Source organism: Mizuhopecten yessoensis, unplaced genomic scaffold (genome assembly GCF_002113885.1).
Source record: "Mizuhopecten yessoensis strain PY_sf001 unplaced genomic scaffold, ASM211388v2 scaffold8839.1, whole genome shotgun sequence".
Taxonomy (NCBI): Eukaryota; Metazoa; Mollusca; class Bivalvia; order Pectinida; family Pectinidae; genus Mizuhopecten; species Mizuhopecten yessoensis.
This window is the reverse complement of record NW_018407747.1, coordinates 266223-282317: the sequence shown is the minus strand read 5'-3', so window position 1 is coordinate 282317 and position 16095 is coordinate 266223. Positions and strand designations below refer to the sequence as shown.

Genomic DNA, 16095 nt, shown 5'->3' with positions numbered 1-16095 from the left:
ACCCACCCACCTACCCACCCACCCACCTACCTACCTACCTACCTACCTACATGGTTTGAGCTACTCAGAATCCAAAACTATGTGAAACAGCATGTATACATTAATAACAATATTATCATAATCACCCTAATGTTGTTGAAAACGCTTAGACTTAAGGATGTAATCCTGAACAGAGAGTACAATTATTTTGTTTTCTTCTAAAGATAACGATTCACCGCCATATGATAATAATTTGACAGTTATTTGATACTGAAGGGTTTCAATGTGTAGTTGTCTGATGGCAGTGTATAAGGTTCAATCTAGCAGGTAATGAGAAGTGTTTTCGATGGTACCGCATGCGCATAGAGGGGATCTAACAATGTTTTTCTTATATAAATGTTCATTAAGAGAGCTGCTTGACATGCGTAGTCTAGCATGGTATATTTGCCCTAATCGTGAGCCATATGAGTAGTGTTTTGGTGGAGTTTTGTGGTTGTTGCGTTTAATATGTGATTTAAATTGATAAATGGAAGGGTTTCTCCTAACGTTAACCGGAATAGAGTTCCAGCTATTGATAACAGAGGGCAAGGCAGATCTTTGATACACATTAGAATGGCAATGAATGGGAGCGATAGTTGTAACATCCGAATGTCTAGTATTATGGCTATGTATTCCAATGACTAATTGTGGTACAAGATGGTTGAGGTATTGAGGGGTGTTTTGGTAGAACATTTTGTGGAAAACAATTAGTTTGTGTTGATGTCTACGTTCAATTAGTTTGTTCCAGCCTACTTCTATATACAGTTTGTCTATGCTTGTCAGTTTGGTTGCACCAGATACAATCCTAGCTGCCTCAGTATTAATTTGTTCCATTTTAGCACTATAGTCATCGGTAATATTATCCCACACTACGTCAGCATATTCAATAATAGGTCTGATAAATGAAAAGTAAGTAGTCTGTAATGTGTTTCGGTCGAGTTTGAATTTTAGAGAACGTAGAATATTTATTCTGACTGAGGCTTTACTAATAATGTAATTTACATGTTTGACCCAACTCCCGTCATTCGAAAAAAATACTCCTAATTTCTTCATTATTCATGTACAATGGTTGGTGATAAGTTTTTTTTCTTTTCTTTACTAATTAACATACTTTCGGTTGTTTTTGGATTGAAGCTTAATGGTTGGTGATAAGTTTTTTTTCTTTTCTTTACTAATTAACATACTTTCGGTTGTTTTTGGATTGAACCTTACCAACCACGATTTCGACCAGTTTGTAAGCGTTTGTAGGTCTGTCTGAAGAGCGGTTCCTGTAGTAGTTGGGTTATCGACAATCATGTATAGTGATGTATCGTCTGCAAATAATTTAGTTATATAATTTATGTTGTTAACGATATCGTTTATGCAGATAAGAAATAGAAGCGGGCCGATAATTGACCCTTGAGGGACCCCTGCTTTGACTTCAACACAATCAGAATATGCATTATTAATTATAATTCTTTGTTTTCGATCAGTTAAATAACTTGTAAACCATCTGAGAAGGGACCCAGCGATACCTATTTGGGATAACTTATACAAAAGACCCCCATGCCACACCCGGTCGAAGGCTTTGCTGATGTCACAGAAAATAACTCTAATTTCTTTCCCTGTGTCTAAAGTGTTCATAAAATCGTTTGAAATGCTGAGTAATTGGTTGACAGCTGAGTCCCCTGATCTAAAACCTGACTGATTATTGGTGAGAATTTGATAGTCAAGTAGGTAATTGTATACGTATTTATACACACACCTTTTAAATACTTTCCCTAAGATACAGAGTAATGAGATCGGTCGGTAGTTTTTAACACCGTTTCGGCTATTTTTTTTGTGAACAGGTAAAATATTTGCTTTTTTCCATAAGTTCGGAAATATTCCGACAGATAATGATTTGTTAAAAATAGACGCTAACGGTTCGCTTAAAGAATGGCTGCCTCTTTAAGTATTTTTGGACTAATGAAATCAGGTCCAGCAGCTTTACTGCAGTCAAGGTGAGAAAGACCATCATGGACATCAGTTTTCGATGCATGAATTGCGTTTAGGTTACTTTGATTTTGAATTTCTATGGGAGGAGGGATATCAGTTGAAGAGACATCAACTGAGGACTGCCTAGACAAATATTCATTAAACACGTTTGCTTTATCAACATCGTGCTCGTAGTAATTATTATCATAAAGAATAGTTGGGATTTCGTCAGATTTACCCATATCTTGCATAAATAGTTTTACGGTCTGCCACCAGGATTTACTCTTAAAATCTGGATCGACTAATTTGTAAAGGTGTTAGAATAGGACATTGTGTAACATATATAATTTTCATTTATTGAATTGATGGGGTTATTTAAGTTTACATACATGTATATATATTTCAGGGTGTCTATCCCGGACACCACACTATAACATATTTCTTCTAAAGTATAAAAGAATTGTTTTGCTTGATATTTTTATTAACCCCCTTGTTTTATAATACTCTTGGTAGAATTTAAGTGTAAATTGACGCGAATATATCCAAACTTTATTTGTGTTAACGCTTATATTCCAAAACCTTATTTTTGTTGAAGCTAATACACCCAAACCTTATTTATTTGTATGCCCACAACTTATTTTTGATGACGCTAATAAACGCAAATCCTATTTGTATTGACGCTTATATATACACAAACCCTACTTGTGTTGACGCTAATATTCCAAACCTTCTTTGTGCTGACGTTAATAAACCAAAACCTAATTCGTGTTGACGCTAATTTGCCTAGGCCTTATTTTTGTTGACGCTAATATACCAAAGCTTATTTGTGTTGACGCTAATCTACCCAAACCTTATTTGTGTTGACGCTAAAATACCTAAACCTTTTATATATTGACGCTAATATACCTAAACCTTTTATGTCTTGACGCTTATTTATCAAAGCTTATTTGTGTTGACGCTAATCTACCCAAACCTTATTTGTGTTGACGCTAATCCACCAAACCTTATTTGTGTTGACGCTTATATACCCAAACGTTATTTGTGTTGACGCTTATATACCAAAACGTTATTTGTGTTGACGCTAATCCACCAAATGTTATTTGTGTTGACGCTTATATACCAAAACGTTATTTGTGTTGACGCTAATCTACCCAAACCTTATTTGCTGATATTATGTTTTCATTGCTGCTCCTAGACCACGATGAAGTTCCCAGCCACCGTTAAAGTTGTCTGTCTCCTGGCGGGGATAGCTGTAACCTTTTACGGAGTAGAGGCAAATCGGTTCGTTACTCCACTATGAATTATAGTATTTGATTAGAATATATGATCAATTGATTGAAAGTGATTATTGTTATTAAGGTATATATCTTAATGAACATTATATAGTCTAATCAAAGCATTTGGTTTGCCTGATCTGATGTTTTCCCTGTATAGTACGTTTTGTTTGCATATTACACTACGTTGATAATATTATGAAAGTCGATTGCTTAACAACTGCTGTATTTTAATTTTCTGTGGTTGATACATTTTTCGCGAAAAATATTTATATTTTAAGCAAATTTCTGAGAAATATATATATAATATCGTCTATTATTATTTCTATTTTTAAAAACTAGCAAAAATATTACATGCATCGCAATAAACGTCATGGAACAGCAAGAACGGAAGATTTACATTAACACATGCACTTTCTTTGCAGATGCCCGTCCGACTGTAAACACGGTACTACTACAGTGTTACAGAGGATACACAAGGACTGTAGACGATTTTTTATTTTTCGGTCGAGGTGCACAAAGTAAGTTATAATAATAATAATAAAAATGATAATAATAATAATAATAATAATAATAATAATTCGAGGTTCCTACATACCTCCTTATCACAATTTAGTTCGTAGGTCGCCTCAAAGCGGTTCACAAATTATTATCCCTGGTTATACTAAGCAGCTCATAGTAAGCAATCCTTGGTGGTAGTAGAACTTATTTGTGATAGTCAACGTCAATTTATTGACTCTGTTGTACCGGTTTATATTAAATAGATGTAATGGAGGTATATTCAAGGTTAATAATAAGTTCTTGTGCGCTATAAGATAATAAAATCAAAAACGAAAACATTGGTTTTTATATATAAGAAAATTGATATGATCCATTTAATCATTTCATGGTTCATTGTATTGTTTAAATGTTAAGATATTAATAATATTTGCAAGATATATATTCCAAAAGATTTATCTCATCTTTTTTTTAATAATGTTTCACTATCATAAAAGTAAAAAGAAGTAAAGTAAGATAATTACCGAACATTATTTATCTCTTTTTCATTGAAGCAGAAGGAAAACGCAATCATTACGAATTTTGGGAAATAATGTATATTTTTATTATTTTATTTTAGAGTTGTATCTGTATGCGTGTGTGGTAAGTATATATTTTTAAGCAAGCTGATTAAGCTATACATCTGATCTGGACGTGTTATTTACCCATGTCAGTTTATTGAAAGTTTTACTTAAAAATTTTTGATTGTCAGCTTTTAATTGAAATCACATTTTTAAGAAACTAAACAAAACTTGTCGGAATGTGTATTTTTATTTTTTTGTTTAATATGCATGAACTTTACAAAGTATGAGAAGATATAAATAGAATTTAAACATACAATGTTAGGAAAACCAGCGTTACAGAACAGCTTATCAATAACTTCAATAATATTCATGGGTTTGGAAAATGTAATATCAAAGTTTTACTTTACACACAAACAATGTTCTTTGTTTTGTGTATAAAGTAAACTTTGATAATAGCTTATTAATCAGTTAAAAGGTGTTGAATTTACATTTTTTGTGTAAAAACTGCAGGGATATTAGTAGTGCAGTTAGCAAAATCAAATAATTCGATGTGGATACTATCTTCCAGCTACCCCCACCACTACAACTTCAACAAGTACCGCTCAAACCACAACAAGTAAGTACACAAAACCCGACCTTATCTAAAATCTATGCAATAACAGACTTATCAATGATGTTTTTTATATAGTTGTCTTATTATTCTGCATATCATATTTTCCCGATCACGATATTGACACGCAAAATCTCAAAAATATAATCTCCGCGGAAATAATCTGCTATACGGTATCTTCGTGGTAATTTCATTCTAATTTGATGCAAATGATCGAAGTTGGATGTCCCATTTCCCCTGCGCCATTTTTGCCACTGTAGCAGTAATTCTGTGTCCATATTATCTTTCAGCTACGATGACAACTACTTCAGGTCCAACAGCCAAACCAACAACAAGAAGGAAAACCATGCCAACCAAGCCTCCTGCAACAAGGAAAACCATGACAACCAAGCCTCCTGCAACAAGGAAAACAATGACAACCAAGCCTCCTGCAACAAGGAAAACCATGACAACTAAGCCTCCTGCAACAAGGAAAACCATGCCGACCATAACAAGCAAGACGGGCACTATAAAAACACTGAACACTGACGCCCTCTCTGTTATTTGCAATAACAGACCCAAAGACGAGTTTTACTTTCCATATCCGACAGATGCGTCTAAGTTCGTACAGTGTGGCGCGTACGGAAGAGCCTACTTGATGTCCTGTACTCCTTTGACGGTTTGGAATGATGCCATTAAAGTTTGTGACACAAAGCGAGTTTTGTAGACGACATTTCGCCCGATTGGCATATTTTTCATATAATGAAATATAGTAAAATTGCTATAAATATTTATAAAGTATCTCATTATTCCTTAAGCCTGATCGTATTCGCAGATTGAAATGTTCACCGATTTAAACTGAAGTGAGCAAATCTTCTAAGTCAAAGCATTTCAGAGATGGTAACAGATTACAAGGTCTGTAATTCTAAAAAAGAACAATTGCTATAAATACGAAATTAAGGAGCGCCTATTTAAAATTTAATTCGTCGATCCAGAAAGTCGAATAAAGTTAGGAATCAAAGCTTGAAATCCAAAATAGAAACCGAACACAATTGTGTATTTATTACCGTCCAAAACATACGATTTGCATGAAAAGAATGTGGATTTGTCTAACAATGAGATCCCTGTCTACAAACACTTCATTAAACTGCGTGCGGATAGATCTGAGCCTGTTTATTGACCAATGAAACCATGGAAATATCTATAGGTGTGTAACTTTTCGAAACACTTCATACTTGCATACCATGTTTCTGTGTTGTAATCTTTACGAATACCAGTTAACAGTAAGAATACGGTTGTGCCTTGTTTGTTAATAACGATTTATCGCTGGCTTTGCTAGTTGCACAAATAGAACATAATTAAAACCTATCAGTACAAGTAAATCAGTGTTATAGTTGTATTGTACACCCAGAGAAGGGAAAGTAATGACATGTGGATTTTGAGTAAATCAAAAGATCTTTAGATCAATGGCGTACATCCTTTCTTGAACAAGTTTCCCAGATCGGTATATATGACTTCTTCACTCTGTTCACTACCATATCTCATACCACATTGAAGGAAGGTCTTCGTTCTCACATCTTCAAAGTCATTTTGTTTCACGAAAGACTCACTGAGTTACAAATGTATTAAAATTGAAACTAGACTTGTCTCACATCAATGGAGGTATGAAGCGGTAGCATTTACTTATACACCACAGCGACAGGTCAGTTTTCGCCGTGTCAATTTTATTGACCCTGAGAGCTGACAGATTGATACTCAACAGATGATTGAATCATATGCCTATCTTTTGCCAGGTCAGTTAAGTTGCTCTTACAGCTGGCACGGCAAAAACTTAGTGAAAAATAGTTATTAAAACCTCTTGTTTCTTGTTTCAATCTAAATTCTAAGGTTGATTTTTACCCTTCTTTAATTACAAATGTTTGGAGCGTTATCTCAATATGCGAACGAAGTGACGCATTGTATTTCCATCACACCTTTGTTTTTGGTTTGGGGGTTTTGAATGGACTTTTTTTCATAAAATAATTTCATAATAAAAACATATTTCAAAATAAAATAACTTTCGTTTGTATTAATTTGATGACTGCTTCGACGCTATCGACAAAACAACATCAACAATAAATGCACGGTTAAAAATTGCTCAACAAATAATTTTTTGAGACATCTGTCCGAAAATATTTTAAAGCCCCATGCCAAGTTTAAACATCGTGCACAAAATATTGATTATCATTTTTCTAAGGAAAATAGAATAAATTGTTAATTTATAAATAGATAAAAATAACCAAACAAAGAATAACTAGAAATCGTTGGCAACAATTTGACGGTCTTTTTCACTGTTAGGACTGATTTGGTCTTTGATCACATTTTTTTTTTTAAATCAAGATCTTTTACCCTCTATGAAGAAAAGAATAATATAAACCAGAGTACTGAAAGTGAGCTTTGTTTTCATGAAGTATTCACTGTTTTAGACATTTGACCTCTATAACGTTGATCTTTGATCAAGGTCAACCATTTTCACAAACTTGATACCAATCACTGGATCACCTTTCATATGAAATATCAAGACCCAAGACCTTGTAGAACTTAAGAAGATTTTTTTTAAATGCGTTACCCAAAATAGCACTTTTTAAATTTGACCCCTACCAAAAGCCGAAGTTGACTTTTGACACATTTTTTTTCATTGATAGCAGTGACCAAATATCATTGCCCTAGGCCTATTGTTTATTGAGAAGAGGCCGTATAAAGATATTTAGACATTTTACGCCTATGACCTTGAAAGTAGGTCAATGTCAACCATTTTCACAAACTTGATAAACAATTACCTGTGCACCATATATATGAAATATCAAGTCCTTGTAGAACTTAAGAAGAAGATCTTTTAATTGTGTAATCCAAATTAGCACATTTGAAATTTGACCCTTACCGAAAACCGGAAGTTGACTTTTGACACAGAATTTTTTCCTAATTTTGTTTTTTGTTAGTGTTAAAATATATCCAAAGATGAATTTGAAATGTTAAGCCAATAATGAGTTATGGTCATTAAGGCAAAAACGGATATTACGTCATTGCGGCCATTTTCCCCCCAAAGAAGTCAAGAACCTAATCAATTTGGAAACACTCACTGGGGAAACTTTTATGCGATAAATAATTGGAAAAATATCTCACAGATATTGCAGATTTTAACATCTTGTCGGCGTTTCAAAAAGATCACAGGAAATTTTCAAAATGGCGTACAATCGAACGGAAAACGTTTTAGAAACCGAAGACACCAACTTAATCGGAAAAGCATACTGCATCGATTTCAAAAAGAATTAAAAAAAATATTGAAAAATGAAAAGGTTGAAAAATTGGTACCCTTTGACCCAACAGCGAGGTTTTTATTTGACTTTTTTTTGTATTAACATGTAAAAAAAGGTTAACCCCGAAGAATATCTACAAATTATATCATTGCATAAGTGCTTTACAATCAATACGTTTTGTGTTATGGCCATTTTAAGAAATTGACCTATGACATCATGGCGGCCATATTGGATATTTGAACTTGAAAATGTTGCAATGACACCTTTTGACCTTGGCCTACAATATACTTATGAGACTGTTAACACATCTGCTACCACTCAAAAGATAAGGTGGCCACACAAGAAGAAGAAGAAGAAGAAGAAGAAGAAGAAGAAGAAGAAGAAGAAGAAAAAAAAAAAGAAGAAGAACTAGAAATTGTTGGCTAACAATTTCACGGGCTTTTCACTGTAAGGACTGATTTTGCCTTATAGCTAAACATCCAAGCAGCTTACACATCAAATATCAAGACTCTAGACTTTAATCAACCCCAGAAAAAGCTTTTCAAAGTTTATTACCCGAAAACCGGAAGTTGACATTTGATGGTCATAGATCAAAAATCAATACCCTGGGCATTTCTGTTTTTGAGAAGAAGTCTTTGGAAGATTTTAACATAATTGACCCCAGTGACCTTGATCATAGGTCAAGGTCATTCATATTATTAAACTTGATAGTCCATTGCTTGAGCATGATATTCACCTAATATCATGACCTTGGATCACTTGGTTATTGAGAAGAAGTTTTTTGAAGTTTGTTTCACAAAATTACACATTCGAACTTCGACCCCTACCGAAAACCCGAAGTAGACATTTTTATGCTAAATTAATCTGAAAGAAAAGGTTTGCCGTTGCATGTCTCATTATCATATTGAAAGATCAACTTTGTGCTTGATATTGTTAACGAAATATATTGGTATAGGCCTTTAACCAATCGGAGCCCCTGGCGGCCATCTTGAAATTCTGATCACTCCCAAAAAAGTTCGTTAGGACCCCCAGAGGAATGCAGTTACTAATTTTGGTTAATACTAGACTGGTTGAATTGGAGAAGATCCGTAAATGTTTTTTACCAAAAGCAGAACATTTGAACTTTGACCCCATACCGAAAACCGGAAATTGACATTTTTTTCCTAAAACAATACGAGAGAGAAAGTTTGCCCTTGTATATCTCTATATCATATCCACAGATAAACTGTGTGCTTGGTATCAAGAACGAAATACATTGGTATAGGCTATTAACCAATCAGAGCTCGTGGCGGTCATGTTGGAATTTTAATTGCTCCAAAAATTTACAAGATCCCAGAATGTTTTACACAAAGCAGCACATTTGAACTTTGACCCCATATTTTGAGATCAAAGGAAATATTGAATAGCATAGGACGTTAACGATGAACGTCACAGAAAAAATAGACATTTAATTCATTGGGATGGAATTCAACATCAACTGCAAAATGATTTTTTTAAAGTTAAAAAAATGAAAAAGTTGAAAAAATTGATTGCCTTTGACTCAATAAGGAGATATTTAATTTGACCTTGTTTCTAATAACATTTTACGAGAAAAAAAGTTAGCCCCAAGTAATATCTGCAAATGATATCACGCATAAATGCTGTATAATAAACGGTTGATCATTTATGGCGGTTTTAAGATTTTGACCTGTGACGTCCTGTCAGACATATTGGTTTTTTGTCGTACTTGAAAATGTTGCAATAACATCTTTAATCATGGCCTACAATATCCTTGAAAGACTTTGAACATGTCTGCTACAAATCATACCAACCAAGATTAGGACGCCAACATTTCACGAATCTGATGGTGAAAAGCCCTCATAATTAGAACAACACTTTCGACCCCGATGACCTATCACCTATCTTTCCACTATGGTTCTGCCTCGAAAATATTACTTTTTACTTCTTGGTAACATAGAAAAAGATATTTCAATATAACCTGCATTTTTTGAGTCTAAATATAAATCAAAGTACTGAGAGTCCTGAGAAAAAGACAAAATCACAAAAAAATTAAAACGTTTTTTTACTTTAACTTTTGAAATTATATTTAGAGTAGGTCAAGATCATTCGTTTGCACAGATTTCGTTACCCTGAGATTCTTGGTTATTCAGAAAAAAGTGGTTTGCATATTTTTACATATATGACCTCTGTGACCTTGAAAGTCAATCAAGGTCAATCATTTTTTCAAACTTGATAGCCAATTACCTGACCATGTTATGTATCAAATATCAAGACGTCATACCTGAATAAAAGTGAATCTATCGAACAATTTTCGAAATATTCTTGATTAAAGATTTGTTTTTAACATTTGACGTTTGTGACCTTGATAGTTGATCAAGGTCAACCATTTGTTTAAACCTGATAGCTGAACATCTCAGCATCTTACAACTTAAGAAGAAGATTTTTAAAGTTTGTTACCCAATGTAGTGCATTTGAACTTTGACCCCTACTAAAAACCGGAAGTTGACATTATTTGTTAAAACAGTATGAAAAAAAAGTTTGCTCTTGCTTATCTCTATATGATATTCAAATATCAACCTCGTGCTTGATATCGTTAACGAAATATATTGGTATAGGCTTTTAACCAATCAGAGTTCGTGGAGGCCATTTTAGAATGTAAATTGCTCCAAAAAGTAACTTAAGTTCGTAAGGGCCCCTTGAGGAATACATGTACCAATTGTGGTTAATATTGCAATGGCAGAATTGGAAAAGAAGATCGTTGAAGTTTGTAAAAATATTGTCGGCTTTTAAAAAAGATCAAAGGCAATTTTTTCTAAAAAAATAAAAAATGAAAAGAAATGAAAATAAGTGTCCTTTGAAAACATGACAAGAATTTAACCTTGACCCTTTTCCTCATTACATGGCATGGGTCAAATTTAGCCCCAACCACACTCTATCGGTATATTATAGCAAAATCACAGTACCACTTATAGTTAAAGAGATATGGCTGTTAAAACAAAGGTAAAAAAGTCACTTTATAGGTCATAGCGGCCATATTGAATTGTTGATCAACTTGAAAATTTGGCAATGACATCTCCAAACCATTACATACAACTTGGGAAAATATCATGTACATACCCATTACCATTTAGAAGGGACTGTGGTGACAAGATCTTGAGGAGAATAATAATAAAAAAAACAGAACAAAAACAATAGGTCTTTTCACCCGTTGGTGAAAAGCCCTAATAAGAAACATAACAATTCCAATAGGTTTTTTCACCAGTTGGTGAAAAGCCCTAATTAAACAATTAAATAGATATTAATAAATAAACTGGTTGCATTTTGTTGAACCCCTATGATAAGAACACTAATGATAGATATTGGCATCCTTGTGCAAACAATTGTATTGGTCATAATTCAGATTTTCATTGACGAAGTTAAGGAGTTGAAGCCGAAATCGCTCCGTCATTTACACAACTGAAAGCTAGAGATCAACTTGATTTGGAAAAAGGTTGTATTGCACATGGTCATTCAAATTAGTAAAGCTATTCCAAATAAGGAATGATAGAAAAGTATATAGTTTATTTCTATATATATAGCACAATTCAACGCTTCATGTCATAAACAAATTACACTTGAAACAATTTCAGAGTCGGTACGAAAAGACAGGAACCGAACAGACAACAAATAAAAATGAGGTCTTAAAGACTTTGGAGGAAGGTGTTTTCTGAAGCAAATGGGTAGGCTAAATATCTTCGAAAATTCCATGTAAATTCAGGAGATTTCCGTTTAAAACATAACGTCCATCACTTGAGCGACAGGACGCATATACTCCTTGACCTATGGTTGATGCACAAATATTTCAAACCGCTAGCAAATAAATATTATTATTTGTATTAGCGTATGGACATGATTTGAATTCTATCAATCACTAACTGACTTTATTCAGTCAAAGTGTAGAATGGATTCCTAAGCGGTTACTCCAGATTACTGATTTTTTTTATGATATTCAGACATATTTGTCATTATTAATTCAAGCATAGAACATGCCTATTGTATTTCGTATGTATTTAAAGTTAAACATTGTCGATTTAGTTGTAAATTCTTCTGATTGATTTAAATAAAATGTTTGAAATCAATTCATTCCATGCCGATTTTCCCCAAAGGTAAAACAGCCAGCAGTTGTTATATTGCGTTCAAATTGTATCAGTAAAAATGGTTTATGTATTTTAACATTTCTAAATGATCTTGCTTTTCGAGGATACCTTTGAAGAAACGATTCTTCAAATTAAATAATGATTGTCATATTAATGCGTGTCTAGATCTCGTAGATAGCGCTCATTGCAAAATTTACATGACGCAGTTAATATCGATTAAAATAAGGCAAATATGAGCAAATGAAAGATTTACAGTGTGAACAACACCAGGTGTTCCGTAAGATAGGGGTCTTTTGCTTCATTGACGACCGCTATGTAAATTCTGGTCAAATCTAAGTAGTGTCACGTCCTATTTCAAGGTCTAGGCCAGTGACAACAGAACACCAAGCTGTAGTTATGGGCATATACCATAGACCTTAGACCATATACCATATACATTAGACCATAGACCATAGAACATAGACCTTAGACCATATACCTTAAACCATAAAGCATATACCTTAGACCATAGACCATAGACCTTAGACCATATACCTTAGACCTTAGACCATAGATCATAGATCTTAGACCATAGACCTAAGATCATATACCATATACTATAGACCTTAGACCATAGACCATAGACCATACACCTTAGACCTTAGACCATAGACCATATACTATAGACCATAGACCATATACCATAGACCTTAGACCTTAGACCATAAACCTTAGACCATATACCATAGACCTTAGACCTTATACCTTAGACCATAGACCATAAACCTTAGACCTTAGACCATAAACCTTAAACCTTAGACCATAGACCTTAGATCATATGCCATATACTATAGACCTTAGACCATAGACCATAGACCATAGACCATACACCTTAGACCTTGGACCATAGACCATTTACCTTAGACCTTAGACCTTAGACCATAAACCTTAGACCTTAGACCATAGACCTTAGACCTTAGACCATAGACCTTAAACCTTAGACCATAGACCTTAGACCTTAGACCATAAACCATAGACCATACACCTTAGACCTTAGGCCATAGACCATTTACCTTAGACCATAGACCATATACCATAGACCTTAGACCTTAGACCATAATCCTTAGACCTTAGACCATAGACCTTAGACCTTAGACCCTAGACCATAGACTTTAAACCTTAGACCATAGACCTTAAACCTTAGACCATAAACCTTAGACCATAGACCTTAGACCTTAGATCATAGACCTTAGACCATAGACCATAGACCTTAGATCAAATACCATATACCTTATACCATATACCATAGACCTTGGACCTAAGACCATAGACCTTAGACCATAGACATTAGACCATATACCTAAAACCATAGACCATAGACCTTAGACCATAAAGCAAAGACCTTAGACCATAGACCATATATCTTAGACCATAGACCATAGACCATAGACCTAAGACCTTAGACCATAGACCATAGACCATAGACCATAGACCTTAGACCATAGACCATAGACCTTAGATCATATACCATATACTATAGACCATAGACCATAGACCATAGACCATACACCTTAGACCTTAGACCATAGACCATATACCTTAGACCATAGACCATATACCATAGACCTAAGACCTTAGACCATAATCCTTAGACCTTAGACCATAGACCTTAGACCTTAGACCTTAGACCATAGACCTTTAACCTTAGACCATAGACCTTAGACCTTAGACCATAAACCTTAGACCATAGACCTTAGACCTTAGATCATAGACCTTAGACCATAGACCATAGACCTTAGATCAAATACCATATACCTTATACCATATACCATAGACCTTGGACCTTAGACCATAGACCTTAGACGATAGACATTAGACCATATACCTAAAACCATAGACCATAGACCTTAGACCATAAAGCAAAGACCTTAGACCATAGACCATATATCTTAGACCATAGACCATAGACCATAGACCATAGACCTTAGACCATAGACCATAGACCATAGACCATAGACCTTAGACCATAGACCATAGACCATAGATCATATACCATATACTATAGACCATTGACCATAGACCATAGACCATACATCTTAGACCATAGACCATATACCTTAGACCATAGACCATAGTCCTTAGACCTTAGACCATAAACCTTAGACCTTAGACCATATACCTTAGACCTTAGACCTTAGACCATAGACCATAGACCATAAACCTTAGACTTAGACCTTAGCCCATAAACCTTAGACCATAGACCTAAGACCTTAGACCATATACCATAGACCTTAGACCATAGACCATAGACCATAGACCTTAGATCATATACCCTATACTATAGGCCTTATACCATAGACCATAGACCATAGACCTTAGACAATAAACCATAGACCTTAGATCATATACCCTATACTATAGACCTTAGACCATAGACCATAGACCTTAGACCATATACCTTAGACCTTAGACCATATATCAGAGATCTTAGACCATAGACCTTAGACCTAAGACCTTAGACCATATACCATAGACCTTAGACCATAGACCATAGACCTAAGACCTTAGACCATAGACCATAGACCTTAGACCATAGACCATAGACCTTAGATCATATACCATATACCTTAGACCATAGACCATATACTATAGACCTTAGACCTTAAACCATAAACCTTAGACCTCAGACCATAGACATGAGACCTAAGATCATAGACCATAGACCATAGACCTTAGACCATAGACCATAGACCTTAGACCATAGACCATAGACCATAGACCTTAGATCATATACCATATACTATAGACCATAGACCATAGACCATAGACCATACACCTTAGACCATAGACCATATACCTTAGACCATATACCATAGTCCTTAGACCTTAGACCATAAACCTTAGACCTAAGACCATAGACCTTAGACCTTGGACCATAGACCATAGACCATAAACCTTAGACCTCAGACCTTAGACCATGAACCTTAGACCTTAGACCATAGACCTTAGACCTTAGACCATATACCTTAGACCTTAGACCATAAACCTTAGACCTTAGACCTTAGAACTTGTCCGTAGTCATCATCAACCTACATCTTTGGATACCCGATGTTGATACCCGATGTTGCAAATTTGTCCGTCAACAGTCGAATCGACATCATTCACATCAATAATGGAGTAAGCTTTTGAATGCCGAATCAACTACGACGTATAAAAAGCAAGTTTACTCTTCTGGACAGAGAGGCATTTTCTCAAGCAAATATAAAGACTCAGTATTTTCGGAAAAGTCAAAGTATTTTCAAGAGGTTCTCCCTTGAATTCATAATGTCCAGCACTTGAACGGCATGACCCATATATATATATGATGCTCTCGGCGTGCATGTATCTGTTTTCTGCACAAATGCCCATTTATAAACAGTTAATACACAGATATTTTCATCCGCGAGCAAATGAATATTATTATTTTTATGAGCGTACATGTATACACATAATTTGACATTCCGTCCTCCACTGACCGTCTTTTTCTCTGAATGTAGCATTGCCTTGATTTTCCTTCTGTTGTTCGGACTAACTAATAAAATATAATGTTCGTACATATTTATGCTTGTTGATACAGGAAATGATAACGATATGTTTATGTTTGTTTTTATTTTGCTTACTTTATATTTTCATACAGAAACAATTCAAGGGGAGTTTCCACATTTTTAATGATAGTTTTGAATTTGAGATTCACAGCAGTTTAAAAGACAAAGAAAGAAATGTAATAGCCCTTGATGTAAGCATTGG

General features: G+C 34.5%; 1 protein-coding gene across 1 annotated transcript in view; it reads left to right on the top strand.

Moving 5' to 3' along the window:
* Positions 1-6929, top strand: part of LOC110456713 (integumentary mucin C.1-like) — an 8370-nt gene extending 1441 nt beyond the window's left edge. The window contains exons 2-6 of the mRNA XM_021507625.1: positions 3170-3255; positions 3674-3769; positions 4366-4388; positions 4878-4925; positions 5210-6929. Coding sequence (XP_021363300.1) covers positions 3176-3255; positions 3674-3769; positions 4366-4388; positions 4878-4925; positions 5210-5625 — 663 coding nt within the window. The 5' untranslated portion in view covers positions 3170-3175 and the 3' untranslated portion in view covers positions 5626-6929. The remainder of the gene's footprint in view (positions 1-3169; positions 3256-3673; positions 3770-4365; positions 4389-4877; positions 4926-5209) is intronic.
* The last annotated feature ends 9166 nt before the right edge of the window (positions 6930-16095 follow it).